This window comes from Chrysochloris asiatica, unplaced genomic scaffold (genome assembly GCF_000296735.1).
Source record: "Chrysochloris asiatica unplaced genomic scaffold, ChrAsi1.0 scaffold00406, whole genome shotgun sequence".
NCBI classification, from domain to species: Eukaryota; Metazoa; Chordata; class Mammalia; order Afrosoricida; family Chrysochloridae; genus Chrysochloris; species Chrysochloris asiatica.
The window spans coordinates 278,522-294,914 of record NW_006408924.1 but is presented as its reverse complement, the minus strand read 5'-3'; the positions used below and the strand labels follow the sequence as shown (position 1 = coordinate 294,914).

General features: G+C 34.9%; 1 protein-coding gene across 1 annotated transcript in view; it reads left to right on the top strand.

Annotated features, from left to right (window-relative positions):
* Positions 1-16,393, top strand: part of LOC102838440 (synaptotagmin-1-like) — a 329,110-nt gene that overhangs the window by 89,282 nt on the left and 223,435 nt on the right. The window contains exons 2-4 of the mRNA XM_006876697.1: positions 7,362-7,546; positions 13,796-13,918; positions 15,839-16,006. Coding sequence (XP_006876759.1) covers positions 7,362-7,546; positions 13,796-13,918; positions 15,839-16,006 — 476 coding nt within the window. The remainder of the gene's footprint in view (positions 1-7,361; positions 7,547-13,795; positions 13,919-15,838; positions 16,007-16,393) is intronic.

Sequence of the window (16,393 nt, the reverse complement as noted above, 5' to 3'; positions counted from 1 at the left end):
ATTGTTGTTGTTGTTAAGAGCCATCGAGTCAGTTCCAACTCATAGCAACTCTATGTAGGGTTTCCAAGGAGTGGCCGGTGAATTTGAACTGCTGACCTTGCGGTTCAAACTGACCTTATTATCCAGTGCATTATCCCACACTAGGACACCAGGACTCTACCCAGACATGATGTAGACAGGGATATATATTCCTTTGAAGGCTCATGGGGATGATCTGTTTCCATGATTCTCAGACACACTGCCTACATCCCTTGCTTCATGGACCCCTTCTCCATCTCTAATACCAGCAGCTTAATGTCTTCAAATTCTAATACTATCAGCTTAATGTCTTCAAATTCCTCTCTGATTTTCATCCTCCTGGTTCCCCTTTTTAGTTATAAGGACCCTAGTGTTTACACAGAGTTCCAACATGGTGCAAATTATTAATGTATGCAGTGGCTAACTGAAAGGTTGGAGGTTCAAGTCCACTGAGAGAAAGAACATGGGTCTCTCTGAGTCAGGGTCAACTGGTTGGCAACTGGTGGTGGTGGCAAGCCCATGTGGCTAACCCAAGTTAACCTTCCCATATCAAAATCCTTTATGCAGTCACATTGCCAATGTTCCTTTGTTATGTAAGGTCACATATTCACATGTCATGTAAAGTTCCAGGGATTGCGACATGCACATATTACAGAGGTTAACATTCTGACTATCACAATGTCTGAGTTAAAGCATCAGAAATAGTTTCAAATTTACTTGATTCTGATTTAGATCTTATGCAGCAATTTACCTCTAGAATAACATGTGTGTTATTAATTCATTAATTAGAAAGGCAAATAACATTTTAATAATTTTTTTTTAATCATGGTTGAGAAGAACATAGCAAATAATATTTTAGTGGAGAGTCTTTGTACTGTCTATTATTTTCTGCTGAAAGGCCTATAAGTTACCTGCTAAAATTCTTATTATAAAATTCCATTTAATGATAGTTTGATAGCAATAAGAGTAAACTGGCAGCTTTCTGTCAGCAGCAATATTCTGATGAGTCTATTTTTTATAGAAACTTTATTTTATGTTAAAGAAATCACTTGTGACAGCATCTTGTGCTGTTACTTATTTGCTTCACTTTAATATAAAATGTTTCATTAAAGAAATCTTAAAGTTAGGTTTGTTTTTTACTTGTATCCATTTATAATGCATACATTTTAAACTTAGTAACTTCAAGACATGTTTGAATATCTCAACCTATTCAGTCTACAGAGAGCAGATTTTTCTGTAACACTGAACTAATAATAATGCAGAGATTTGTTGTGAAGATTAAATGAGATATATATGTAAAATGATAGCCCAGTTTCTGGCCAATAAGAAGTTGGCTTTCCGTAACTTTTAGCCTAAATAGAAATATATTTCATGAGATTTTCTCACTAATATGGAAACATATTTCTACAAAGTCTACAAATTAATAATCCTGTGTTTGTTGTTTCTTATTAAATTTACCAAATATTAAATATTTGGTTGCTCTGCATTATTAACGTCAGCACTAAACTTAAATTGTTGTCATATTGCCAAGTGCTGTCTATTCGGTTCTGAATCATAGCAACCCTGTATAGGGTTTCCAAGGAGTGACTGGTGAGTTTGAACAGCTGACCTTGTGGATCAAATGGACTATGAGGTCTTGTACCTGTCCTACAGCACCACACTAGGACACCCTTTACTTAAATAACTTTTATTTACTTAAAAACAGCTGTTTCTTTATATGATTAACTGATCAGTCATGCTTTTATATAGGGTGAAAAAGTCTATAAAATACAGATTCCTTTAATATCTATGAATTTTTATGATTTTACATTACCTATTTTTACAGCTTGGCAGTGTTTTGTTCTGTTGTACATAGGATTACTATCAGTCAGAGTAGACTCAATGGCACCTAACAACAATAAATTTTTACAGACAGAGATCCTATCTTGCAAACTGGATTGTGTCTTTATGAAAAGAAAAAAAAAAAAAAAAACCCCACAAAATCCCTCTTTTTAGCTCTAGTTCTTAGAAGATGCTCAATTATTTATGAAGATGGTAATTCTTCTCAGGATAAGCATGAGAAAAGTCTTTTGCATGATTACCAAAATCGTATGTAATAGAGAAGGGTTTCTGAATTAAACAAAACCAACAAAACGCATGTTTCAGCTAGGGTCTGAGAGAGCAATAGGATTGCCACATGTGTTTTCTGTGTGTCTTAAACTTCTGTGGCCTTCTGCCTCAATTCCAGTGGTCTTTACTTGGCATGTTCTCTCCCTAATCTGACTGCTTGGTTTTGAAAATTCTTTCATCATTAACACACTTTTTATAAAATACACAAAAAGTGGCTATCATTGAGATGATTCCAACTGATGGCAGCCCTATGTATGTCAGGGTAGAACTTTGTTCCCCAGGATTTTCAGTGGCTGAATTTTCTGAAGTAGATACCAGTCCTATGTTCCAGGGTATGTCTGGATGAACTGAAACCTCCAACATTTTGGTTAGTATTCAAGTGCATTATACAAGGACTCCAGCAATAACACAGTCACACATTATTTAATCTGTCAATATAAACTATATTTGGAGACTATAAAATCTAACTTTACAAATAATTATTACATAATAATAAAACTTTAATGATTTTATTCCATCTAAATATGCCAACCAATTAGAAGAGATACCTATTTGTACCCATTCCAAAATGTAGAAATCACTGAATGATATTATCATATGTAAGCAAAATGTTGCTGAAGATAATTTAAAAATGGTTGCAATAGTACATTGAAACAGAACTGCCAGAAATTCAAGCCGGATTCAGGGAGGATGTGGAACTAGAAATATCACGACTGACGTCAATAAGAACAGAATACCAGAAAGATGTTTACTTGTGCTTTATTGACTATGCTTTATTGACTAAAGACTTCCAACGGTGTTGATCATGACTAACTATGAATAACACTGCAAAGAATGGGTATCCCAAAACATATAATTTTGCTCATAAAAAACCTGTAAATAGACCAAGAGGCAGCTGTTGGAACAGATTAAGGGGATACTAAATGATTTAAAATCAGGAAAGGTGTGTGCCAGAGTTGTATTATTTCACCATACTTATTCAAATTGTATGCTGAGCAAATAACATGAAAAAATAGATTATATGAAGAAGCACATGGCATAAGGATCGGAGGAAGACTCATTAACCACCTGCAATATGCAGATGATATGACTTTGCTTGCTGAAAGTCACGAGAATTTAAGATGCTTACTGATGAAGGTCAAAGATGACAGCTTTCAGTATGGATTGCATCTAAATTAAAGAAAACAAAAATCCTCACAACTGGATCAATAAATGACATCATGATAAATGGAAAAAAGACTTCATTTTACTTGGATCCACAATCAACAGTTATGAAAGGTGCATTAGTCAAATCTGCCACACAAGACCTCTCTAAAGTGTTAAAGACCAAAGTTGTGAGCTTAAGGACTAAAGTGTGTCTTTAGAGCCAAGCTATGGTAATTTCAGTCATCATTTATACATGTGAAATCTATAATGAATAAGGAAGACTGTAGAAGAATCAATGCATTTAAATTATGGTGTTGGGTACAAATTTTAAAAGTACCATGGACTGCCAGAAGAATAAACAAATCTGTTTTGGGAGAAGTACAGCCAGAATGTTCCTTAGAAGTCAGGCTGGTGAGACTTCGTGTCTCAGACTTTGAATATGTTATTGGGATGGACCTATCCTGGAGAATGACATCATGCTTGGTAAAGTGGTGAGTCAGCCAAAAGAGGAAGAAACCCCAACAAGATGTACTGATACAGTAGCAGCAGCAATGGGCTCAAATGTAGCAATCATTTGTTAGGATGGTGAAGGACTGGGCAGTGTTTCGTTCTGTTACACATAAGGGTGGGTCACTATGAGTTGGATCAGAGTCAATAGCATCTAACAACAATGTCAGTAAATTGTGAATAAATCCTGCCAATAATTTAGCATAATAGTTTTTAAATTAAACTCTACAGACGATGAACTGAAAGTAAATTTAGAAATAGCAGCAGCATTTTTAGAAATAAAAGTCACAAAATAAGTGGTCCTATAGTTTTATTTTGCCAGCAAATTGCTGTATTTCAGGTTTCTTCCTGAAACCCCATGTTCCTATCTCTTTAACTCCTCTTGATAAATAACATTCTTGGTTTTTCACTATTTTCCTTTTATAAATTTGTCAAATCATCTGTTTCTTGTCCTATGTAACTTTAAGACTTTTGTGTTGTTCTGAGAGATGATCATATAAGTCTGACCAGGAGAATAATTTATAAGTTTCAAAATGAGAGTCATTCATTATTAAATGCTGTCTCAACTGCAATGAATACATAGATTTGGTCATGCCTGCTAGGATTTTAACTAGCTTAACAGAGGTAAAAGCTTTGAAATGCAATATTATAATGATGTCATTGAAGATATAAACATAATTTGTGATTGTTGCTGTTGTATGCCACTGAGTCAATTCTGACTCTAGTGAACCTGAACCTGAACCTGAAGGAGAGAGCAGAACTGTTCTGTAGGTTTATTAGGCTGAAATATGTACTGAGAGGAGCTCTGGTGGCAATGCGGTTTAAGTGCTGGAAAGCTCACCAATGGTTTGAACCCACCAGACACTATGTGGAGAAAGACGTGGCAGTCTGCTTCCATAAAGATTTATAGTCTTGAAAATCCTATTGTTGTTGTCGTTGTGTCAATTTAGACCCATAGTAACCCTACATAGGGTTACCAAAGAGCAGCTGGTGCATTTGAACTGCCAACTTTTAGATTCAAAGCGACTTTGCAGTACAGAGTATTAACTCATAGCACCGTATCAGGACTCCTTGAAAACCTTTATTTTGTCCTATAGGGTCACTGGTGTGGTACTGTGGATTACTGCGCTAGACTGTAAAGATGGTTTGAACCACAAGTCAGTGGGTCAAGTTCACCAGTCACTCTTTGGAAACCCTATTCAGGGTCACTATGGGTCATAACTGACTCAACGGTACTTGACAATAACAACATAGGGTCACTATGAGTAGACTGGCTCTATAGCATTGGGTTAATCTTTGCATGTGCAAACTGCCAAGTCTTGTATTCCACCGAACCATTGGAGGGTTCCAGCCAGCAACCTTCAAACCACTGACCTTTGGATTAAGAGTAAGCATTTGAACCATTGTATTAATCAAATTTCACTACTTTAATTTATACTTTAAACCATATAATTGATTAATAGAGTGAGAAGACTATAATAAAACATGCTTTTGGATATGCATTTCTCTATAGCTTTCACACATACATTTCTTTGACTGAAAACACAATTTTAGAAGTAATAACTTCGTGTCCATAGGTCAACAGTTAATCTCCAATCACAAATTAGAATAATATGCATAATGAGCATTCTACATTATGAAACTAAATGCTGAGGGATAATAAAGAGAGTGGATTTTCTCAATTTTGAAGAAAGCTTAATTTTTAAGTGTCTGTTCTTTATCAAAGTATTCCTGATTTGATGTTTTTATGTTGCTAGAAGCAGTAAGTACTTTTTGGTTTCCCTTTAGTGCCCAATGTCTTTTTTTTTTTTTAAACTACAAATTACTTCTTCCGATTAATCTCAATAACTGTGCTTTGTATCATGAATCATTCCTTTTCAGTTCAAATGAAATCCTAGCGCCTCCACAATAAAAAGTTGGTTTTTTATTAACACATGAGAAAAAAGGATGCCAAATAAGAATATTAACTTTTAGTAAATGGACAAGTATAATAGAAAACTAAATGTTTCAGTATACTAATCTTTAATTTACATATTTTAAGTTGTACTTAACATCAACAAATAAATCTGTAGCTTCCCCCTTATTCAGAAGTCACCTCTTCTCTCAATTCCCTTATAGCATCAACTGAGCTTCATCCAATATGTATTTATCTTTGTTTTGCTATTGGTGTGTAAGTTTTCTTTCCCATCATAAATCCTGAGACCACTGCATTACTCAAAGCATCCAGTCCTATGGCTGGAATATAAAGGAATAACTTTAACTACCCTCAAGTCAGGAGTTTTGGTGTGATGTTGTAGAGTACTGGACTTCTAACTGAAAGGTCAGTGGTTCAAACCCACCAGCTGCTCCTCAGAAACCCTACACAGGGTCATTATGAGTCAGAACTGACTTGACAGCATTTAACAACAACCATCAAGTCAACCCAGACTCATGGAGACCCCATGCAGGGCAGAATGTGATACTGTCAGATCCTCTACCATCCCCACCATCTGTTGGGGATCAAATCATTCTGTCCATAAGGTTTTCATTGGCTGACTTTTAGAACTAGACCACCAGACCTTTTTTCCTAGTCTTATTCTGGAAGTTCCACTGAAACCTATTCAGCATCTTAGCAACAACATAGCCTTTGCGGACCTCTCAGTGTACGTGAGGTACATTAGCCAGGAATTGAACCCATGTCTTCTGTATGGAAAGCAAGAATTCTACTCTTGATCCATCATTGCTATTAATTAAACTCTATGTGTTGGAAGGGGTTAATATTTTAGTATATTAACTCCTTTAATCTTCACAGCCTGAAAAATGAAATGAATATACTACTATTACATTCACTTCTAGAAGAGGGAACAGAAACTCAAAAAAGTTAAGCAATCTATCCAGAGACACACAGCCTGTATATGGCCAAGCCAGAACCTGAATGTAAACCTGGTTCCAAAGCCTGAACACTTAATTGTATCTGAGACTCGTGTACTTCATTCTCCCTATGATTGATTTTCAAGTGTTTCCTAACATTTACTACAGTTATGAATTTATATTTTTGTGTTTATCTAATTAAGGTATGCCTCCTCCACACTGGCCAGAGCATAGTAACAGAACACCTATTATTTGATAGATATGTAAAATCAGTTAACAACGTGTTAAGTTTTTAGCATATGTTGGGTACTACATTCTATTACTTAATCATCACAAAGACACAATGAAGCACCTATAAATATAGCTCCACTTTAGAGATGAGGAACCTAAGACAAAGGGAAGTTGGGTGACTTCCCCAATGTGGTACAGGTGGTAATATGGTAGATCCAGGTTTTAAACTGAAAGATCACAAATCGAGCTCAGAGAATCAAGAAAGCAATGAAAGGCGTGGCATCTAAGATACGTGGAAGGACAAATGGAAAGAATAGAAACAGCCATCTAGTCAGAGGAAGCAACATGGATAAAGCAATGTTGACCAGTGTGCCTGGAGCCGAAGAAGTGCTCAATGAACATGAATGAATTAATGAGTATCTGTATTGCCAATTAGGTGAAATGTTTGTTATCAATCAATATTTTACTATTAATGATGTACATGATTTTTTATCTTTCAGTACCACCGTGGGCCTTAATTGCCATTGCCATAGTTGCAGTTCTTTTAGTCCTGACCTGCTGCTTTTGTATCTGTAAGAAATGTTTGTTCAAAAAGAAAAACAAGAAGAAGGGAAAGGAAAAGGGAGGGAAGAACGCCATTAACATGAAAGATGTCAAAGACTTAGGGAAGACCATGAAAGATCAGGTACTGTAGTCATTTCATGTTTCTTCTTAAGATTAGTTTGTCAACAGTGAATAAATGTTTTATTGTTTTATGCCAGATACGTATGGAAACAAACAATGTCTAGACACAAGTCATTGTTATATAGATGCTTTGCAATTCTTTGAATCGTTATTCACTAGAATATAACAGTAACATTTGATAGGCTCACCTGAGCACAAAGACCAGAAAGAGATGTGCATGGCCATAGGGTCATCAAGGCTCTGTCCAGCATATGAGAATGGTGTTGAGTACTTTCATTACATCTGTTTAGCCAGTATTTATTGTGTTTAGACACAGAGAACAAGAATAAAGAGATAAAGAATAGCTTGAGGTTCTGCCCTATGAGGAGGCAATTTTCAAACTTTACTGTTTGCAGTTGCTATTACATGACTGAGCCTTCTAGTTCTACATCACACTTGAAAGCAGCAACCATTTCTACAAATCCAATTCAATAACTAGTCTTCGAAAATAATGACTTACACAAGAGATGGGAGAAAAGTGTAAGTTGGCCGTCGTAAGCAGGATAGAATTTTGAAGTAAAGTTCTTATCTCCAAGCTTAGAGACAATCTAGAGCCCTGCTTATAAAAATCAGTCTGGCTAAGTTATCTTGCAAACTTTAAAAAGGTATTTGGTTGCCCTCCAAAAATGTGAATTTTTACTGAATTAATTGGATGATTTGATTCAGGATATGTTTACTTTTAATAATGATAATGATTAAATTCCTCTTTAATTAATTTAAAAATAATATTCATATTAGATATGTCTAGGAAATATCTAATTCATATGAAATAAAATGTTAATATGTATTTATATAAAAATTTAACTTTCAATTCGCAAGAGTTCCCACCATGTAATTCAAAATGTGTTTATTCCCAAATAGCAACATACACAGGAAGTTTTAAATTCTTCATGTAATACTAATTACTAATAATTGAATTCTGAAATATGTGAATCTGCCTACATAATTTTATGAACTTAATGTGTTGTCACTAGTGTTTTTCGTACTTTTGCATAGTTACCTAGTTACTATACATTCATAACACTAATTCCTTCATCTCAAATTTAATTTTAAACAATTTTTTCAAAGATACTGTAAGATATATTGACAACAGTTCTGCAAAGGCTTAGTTTTCCTTCCCTACCCTTTCATTTCAAAGCTTTGGAGTAAGTCTCTAGAGGGACTTATCCTGAGTCAGGGTAAAAAGGTTAAATTTACATTTAAATTTAACAGGGTTAAATTTTTCTGACAGTTCCTAATCACAGCCATAGTAGTCCATGCACAAAATTCAACCACAGATATCTAATAAGGATTTTTCTCTTCAGTTAATTCGTTAAGTAGTAACTGAAATTTTAAATCAAGTCTTACTTTATTCCAGCATTTTCCATAGCCAGCAAGACTTGATACAGATTTAAGTAACTTATTGAGAGATAAAATATAAAAGTAATCTCCTATGTGAACAGAATTATAGATATGTTCATTTCATATCTATAAGAGCAAAAATTTAAAAATATAATACTATCATTTTTATGACTACAGTGAAATTCAAATGTGGTTTCCATGTGGCCTAGGAATAAGAGTTAAACAGCTGAATTGTTAGATGATAACTCTAGTATTTATCATAGGACAAGACATTTCAGTATCTATATTTATTCCATATAGCATATAACTGTAATTTTTAACACTGCAGTGGTGTTTATTACCCCTGTTATGACCTAGGTAAATGACCAAGATCTAAAGAGTAATAAATACTTGGAGTAGATGGTGGCTAATTCTTTACTCTCACCCATTCCTATAGATGGGGAAAAGTTATTCAAATAAAAAAATGCAGCACAATTGACAATAACTGACTGTTATACAAAAGATTTAGGATTTCAATTACTCAAAAATTTTAAGTAGATTACTTGGTTTATATAAAGTTTAGTTAGGTCTTATAAGTTATAACAATTAAATATACCTAATGGAATACAATTTGGGAAAATTTTAAAAGTCCCTACTGATAAACATTTATATAACAGCAATTTATGAAACTTTTTAGGGCAAATAAAATGCTAAAAATTGGTCCCATCATTTTTGAAGAGTCAAAAGCGAATGTGCAGATTTTAAGACTTTATGTCACACAATCCAAATTCAGAACAGTATAAACATGAGGTCAAATTTTTCTTGCATATATTTTTAAACCATGTTAAGTCATATATTGCTGTGAATGTGGAAAATACGATATAGATAATTCTATGCCGATCTCATTTTCAAAAAGAACAAAGGTGAGCAACAGGTATGTTTAAAATAGACTGTAGGGCAATCAATAAATTACCATGTCAAGTCTAGAAGAATTCACAGAAATTCAAATTTCAATGTCATGTACATATGTCTACATGATAAGATTTTATAAACAAAGAAGAATTTTAAACTATTCTACAGTGTCACTAATAGTAGCTATAAATAGTATGTATCTGTATCTATAGCTAGGATATTTATTTGTATCAAATTTTTTGCCTTATACTTTAAGAATGGAAAAGGTACAGAGGGGAAAAATATCAGTTTGTTGAGTCTTAGCTCTGGAAAGGTCATTTCTCCATGTTTTTCATGAATGTCTGTGGATATTTTAATTTTTATTTCTTCCTTCTATGTCCTCCTTATCTGTGTTGTGTCTCATGACTGTTCGGGACTGTCCCTTGCGGTAGGTTTCCTCTGCTACTTAGATGCCCCTAGTCAGCGCTCAGCTACATTTAGTGGCCTGGCAGCTGGGACTGCACAGCGGAGGGTGGATCATTCTGACACACATCAAGAGGCTGAACTAAATTGATATTTTTATGATCAAGTGTTCTCATTTTAAACATTCCCAGTATACATTAAATAATGAAGTAAGAGAAAGCTCAAGTTTTAAATTGATGGACAAAGAAAGGTTACTCAGTCTCCATGTTCTCTTTTAGCATGCTTTATCAGGAGTCCTGGTGTGGCACTGTGGGTTAATGCGCCAGACTGCAAAGCCATTTGAACTGCAAGGTCAGCAGTTCAAGCTCACCAGCTGCTCCTCAGAAATGCTATACAGGGTCACTATGGGTCAGAATCAACTTGACAGCATTTAGCAACAATAACATCAAGTACAAATCTAAACCTGAACAATGGAACTTAGAGTGAACAAATGCTCCTTCTGATGACTCTGAACACTGTTTGACTATCTAAGCAGGTTATAGGCATGTGCACTAAAAATCTTTGAAACTTAAAATAAGGTTTGATGTTCCCAACACAGCTGTTTCTACTGCAATTTATCAAACTCTCAGAACTACTGGATTTACAAGTTCTTTCTTCCATATTTTGTTCCATGGGGAGAAAAATATTGCTGTCGAGAAATTATAATAGCTACTGATTTAATGGGTCTGAATTTAATGTGATGGTACAGAAAATGTCTTGCTTAAGCTCAGCCTTTGGGACAAGAATAGACCTAATCACTCAGTGATGAACAGCAGCACTGAGAAATTATCAAAAATTTAGCCCTACTTCATGCAGAATAATTGCAGAGATGGTCCTGCACCTTTTATTAGGGCCAAAACCACTTAGGGAGAAGATGATTTAATATCTCAGCTATTTCAAATTGTACTAGGCTGAAATGTGATATGTAAATTGTCAGTTCTGAAAGAGACATGAAAAAGTATTTAATCCATGAGGGTTTTTTTTTATTATGATGATGATAGAGTGAGATACAGATTTTTCAGATGGAAATGTGCATTGAACAGTTTGCTATTACTGAGAAAATCCGTATCTTACTGTGAGGTAATTTACCTAAGCTGCAATTTTCTAAGCCAGTATTAAAGAGTTATGCATAGTTAATGAGCTCTAGTGGCCCAGTGGTTAAAACACTAACCAAACGGTTGGTGTCTTGAACCTGCCAGCCCTTCCAAGGGAGAAAGATATGTCAGTCTGCTTCTGTGAAGATTTACAGCGTCAGAGAGCCTATTGTGCAGTTTTACGTTGTATTATAGGGTCATTATGAGTTGGAATTGATTCAATGACAATGAGTTTGGGGTTTTTGAGTAAGGTTAGATAGGGGCAATGCTTTCTATTTAAATTCAGTAATCTTTTCTTTTCACTTTACTAGCTCATATTCCCTTTAGTGACCATCTCTCTCCCACTAAGTAAATTTAAATAATTAATACAAACGTTTTATAAAAAGTATATTGCTTCCTGCCTCTATCAAAAACTCAGTATTTTAACATTCACATAATTAATCATCCAAATATAAATTAAACTCTAAGTGGTATGTGGCTTATCAAATTGAGAAGGTTTCCTTCACAGATACAATAATGACCATTTTCAATCTTCCAAACACATAGTGGAGTCCTGGGGTGGTGCTATAGATTAGCACTCAACTGCAAGGTCAGTTTGAGCTGCAAGGTTGGTGGTTCAAACCCACCAGTCACTCCTCGGAAATCCTATACAGGGTCGCTAAGAGTCAGAACCAATTCGATGACACTTAACAACAACAAAACACATAGTAGCCTCCGGAAAAATTTCATGAAGCACATAAGAGGTGGCACCTCGGATGATAGCTCAACTCATACTCTAAATAATTTTCACGTGAATGCATCTGTGTCTTTGGATCCAACTGGAGTTGTTGTTATTAAGTTGTGTAGAGTGGGTTCTGACTCACTGCGGCCCTGTATAGGGATTATGAGGAGAGGCTGCTGTGTTTGAACTGCCAACCTTGGAATTAGCAGTTCAGTGATTTAGTTAGCTAATCCAAAGACCCATAGCTGTGGAGTTAACTCTTGACTGATAGCAACTGTATGGGACACAGTAAAGCTGTTCCAAGACTATAGATCTTTAAAGCCCTGTCTTTCTCCTGAGGGACCACTGGTGAGTTTGAATTGCTGAACTTGGAGTTAGCAATCCAATGCTAAACTCACTGCACCATTAATCAGTGAGGTATCGGAAGGTCCTACAAAAAAACAAGAACTGAGAGTACCATTTGTAGGAACCTAATAGGGTCCCTGTGTAAGCAAATGAGTGAAGAGAAAAGCTTTGTCCTTAGAATGAAGAGCACAGCAGAAGAAAAGACTGTGTAGGATCCGTGATGTATGGGAGTGGGGAATCTGATGTTGCCTTTCTGCTTATACTTGCATTTGATTTTACAAGAGTCTTTAATTCAATTTGAGAGCTGACAACAGTTAAGATTGCATTTACTTTGTCAAAGACATAAAACTCAGATCCAACTTCCCACCCATCACCACCCCAATGCCATAATCGAATACTAAGAGAAAGGTAAACTATGTAATCTTCTGGCAAGAGTCTTGTATTTATAAAAAAAAATGCATTACATATTTACTTTTTCATTTTTAAAAAGAGGGGTACTTAAATGTATTTTCTGAAATAATGAGCTTTCTAGTATTTCCATCTTTGTTACACTTAAGTTTTAAATTATAAAGAATATTCAATGGAATATTTCAGTGGAGAACAATACCACAACATTTGTTCCTTAAAACAAAATTGAATCTTTTTTTCCTATTTGAATTTTTGACAAGATTTCAAACTCTACATTTGATATCAAACAGATCTTTACATCAATTTAATTCAGCCTAGCTTATTGTGGAGCTGTTATGAAAATAAAACGGTAAACTTAAACTGAAAACGGGACAAACATTTCTTTAAATATGCATTTGCTGATGGCATGTTTTTTTCCCTCTTTGTTTCCATAACCATATGAATGTATCTGTGAAACTGAGGGAATTAAAATTTTCTGACAATTAATTATCCAACTTTTTCCTACAAAAGAAACAAAGGGTGATGCACTCTATATAAACTACTCCACTGCATGTAACAATAAGATTTTAGTTTATGACTAGCATCTCTATAAACTAGTAAATGAATGTGAGATCTGGTCGGTTAATAGCATGTTTATCACATTTTAGTGTGAAAGAAGTTGTATTAGACCCAAGTTTAGTATCAAGCTGACATTTTCTTTGCAACACTGTTACATTTTGCTTGCAATATTCTGAGGGGCTTCTTCCATTGCTTCCATGTTGCTTGCTGATTGGGGGAGAAATTCCATATACAAATGGAATTTTAAAAATATGTAAGCAGCAAATGTGAATGTGTGTCAGACAAACTGAGAGTTCTAGCATTTTAGCGCTTGCTTTGAACAGCTAGGAAGTGTAACTACAGACCCAGTTTAATCTGGGTTTTTAGGAAAGTTCATTTGAATTCACATACGGTCCATTTTCCCTACTCATAGGCTCTTAAGGACGATGATGCCGAAACTGGATTGACTGATGGGGAAGAAAAAGAAGAACCCAAAGAAGAGGAGAAACTGGGAAAACTTCAATATTCACTGGATTATGATTTCCAGAATAACCAGGTCTGAGGCAGAAAAATGTCTTCTAATTCCATTACATTTCTAAAATTACCAAGAAGAAATTGAAGCAAGATACTTCTTAAAACATTTCATTTGCTGTGAGAGGAAAATGCAATTATCAAAGCTATTGATGAAATAATTTCTAAGTACAGGCAGTCCCCTACTTGCTAATTTAACTTCTGGTAATTAGAATTCACAGTATTCAGCCGATTACATCTACTTATGGCACTTACAGCAGGCAGGCTGCTTGTAGAGGTTCCCAAGCTGAGTCTCGCCTCCACAGCATCTCTGAAGCCTGAGCTAGAACAACGTATCTTAGAGTTCATGGACTTATATCCTAAGAGGGCTGTGGATATTTACATTGAGCTACCATTCAAGCCAAAGTTTTGTAAAAGCAGATTGATAAGGAATCAAAGGATAAAAATGTAACTATGATCTATGAATCTTAAAGACAGGAATGCCTTCTATTTCACGATACTAGGTAAAACATCAAACACTAAGGACATAGCAATTCTAGGAAAGCAGAAAGACCAGCAACTAGATTTCTAGTGCCTGTGACTGCTGCCCAAAAAGGGGCAAGGAATTAAAAGGTAACAAACCAAGCATCCCTGCTTTAATGTTTCAAAAAGTTATGAAATGTCACCTAGATCTTTTATCCAGTAACTCAAAGATAACTTAAAATGCTTTCGAAGTAAAAAGATCCATGACATTGAAAGACATGCTCTTTTATCTTGTGAATTGCTAAAGAAATTTAAAAGCTAATATGTAAGAATGTGTGGTCAGCTATATTAGAGATCAGCTCCCATAACCATCCTTGGGACACAGGGGATACTAGGAGAGTTTTCAGTCTCTCCTCCAGTTTGGCTTATACTTTACTTACCTTTGTGGACAATGACAAACTGAACAATGCAGAGTAAATATAGCTACCACTTATACAGAATGAGTTCATTATGTCCAGTTTTATCAGGAATAATCAATAAGTGAATCAAACACCAATGCTCAGCTCTGACCACTATTGTCCAACTCAGTATTACTGCAAGAGATCTAATCAGCTGCAGAATTCTGAGTTTTATTTGGGCATTGACAATTCAAATAATTTCTTCACTGTCTAAAGTTTCCAGAGCTTTCCTAATAGAGGAAGTATATATATATATATATATAAATCTTAGCCCTGGGTTTTTATTTCATATTATGCTTTATATTGGTTTGTAGGTACAGGTTTATAGGTATGTAGTTATATAGGAATTTTCTGGGAATATCATTAATTAAATATGGCATTTGAAGTCATTTCTATCATTACTAATAAAATTTGAGCATTGGAACTTTGTTGGACTATATTTAAACACAGATTTTAATAGATAATAATTATGTCAGAAGCTAAAAATATTATCCAACATACAAGTTAAGGTCAAACATGAAAAAGCTTTGAAGATCTTATTTTCTGTATTCAAATTTTACCCAATTTTAAGAAATTTCTATCTAGCTTATTTGAGACTTTGGTGTTGAATAAAATTTTCTTACTTTATAATTACAGACTTGTGATTGTTTAACAATTTATTCCCACTTACAAATCATGCCCAGGAAAGAAAAATAATGCACAAGGGCTTTTAGCAACTAGAAAGTTATTGGATTGCAACCCTTTTGCAAATGTGAATTCCATATTTAACTGTAATCAGCAACCTTTTAAAAGCTTCTTTTGTGCTTCAAACCAGGCTTCCTAGAGCCTGCATCTGTCATAATTGGGTTTTTGAAGTTTGTTTCATTTGCCTTCTGTGTTCAGACTCATAACAGAATACAAGTTTATTAAAAGCAGGAAGAAGGAGCTATCATAATATGCAACATTGTGACGTGGGGAGAAGAGGGGATTGTTTTCCAAAATGTCTAGCAATGTTTATGTTTACTGTTTTCTCTTGTTCATTTCAGCTGCTGGTAGGAATTATCCAGGCTGCCGAGCTGCCTGCCTTAGACATGGGGGGAACATCTGATCCCTATGTGAAAGTCTTCTTGCTGCCTGATAAAAAGAAGAAATTTGAGACAAAAGTCCACCGGAAGACTCTGAATCCTGTTTTCAATGAGCAATTTACTTTCAAGGTATTTTTTATATATAACTGAAAAAGAATGATCTCATCATCACACATATGGATTGACCACATAAATACTCAGGATTTCACAAATAATTCTGTCCAGAATATTTAGAGTAATTTTTTCTTGAAACAAGTAAGGATTCTAGAGTATGTTTAAATTTGGCTGCTGTATGAATTAACTTGGTCATTTCAGAAAGGAGTATCAAACTAGAATACGAAATTCATATCTAAAAAGCAAGGTGCACTTCAAAGATGTCAGTAGGCTTGAACGTTTTGCCCCTCTCTACAAACCAAAGAACCACCACTCGTCTGTCAGTTTGTCGTACTGTGGTAGCTTGTGAGTTGCTGTGATTCTGAAAGCTATGCCACCAGTATTTTAAATACCAGCAGGGTC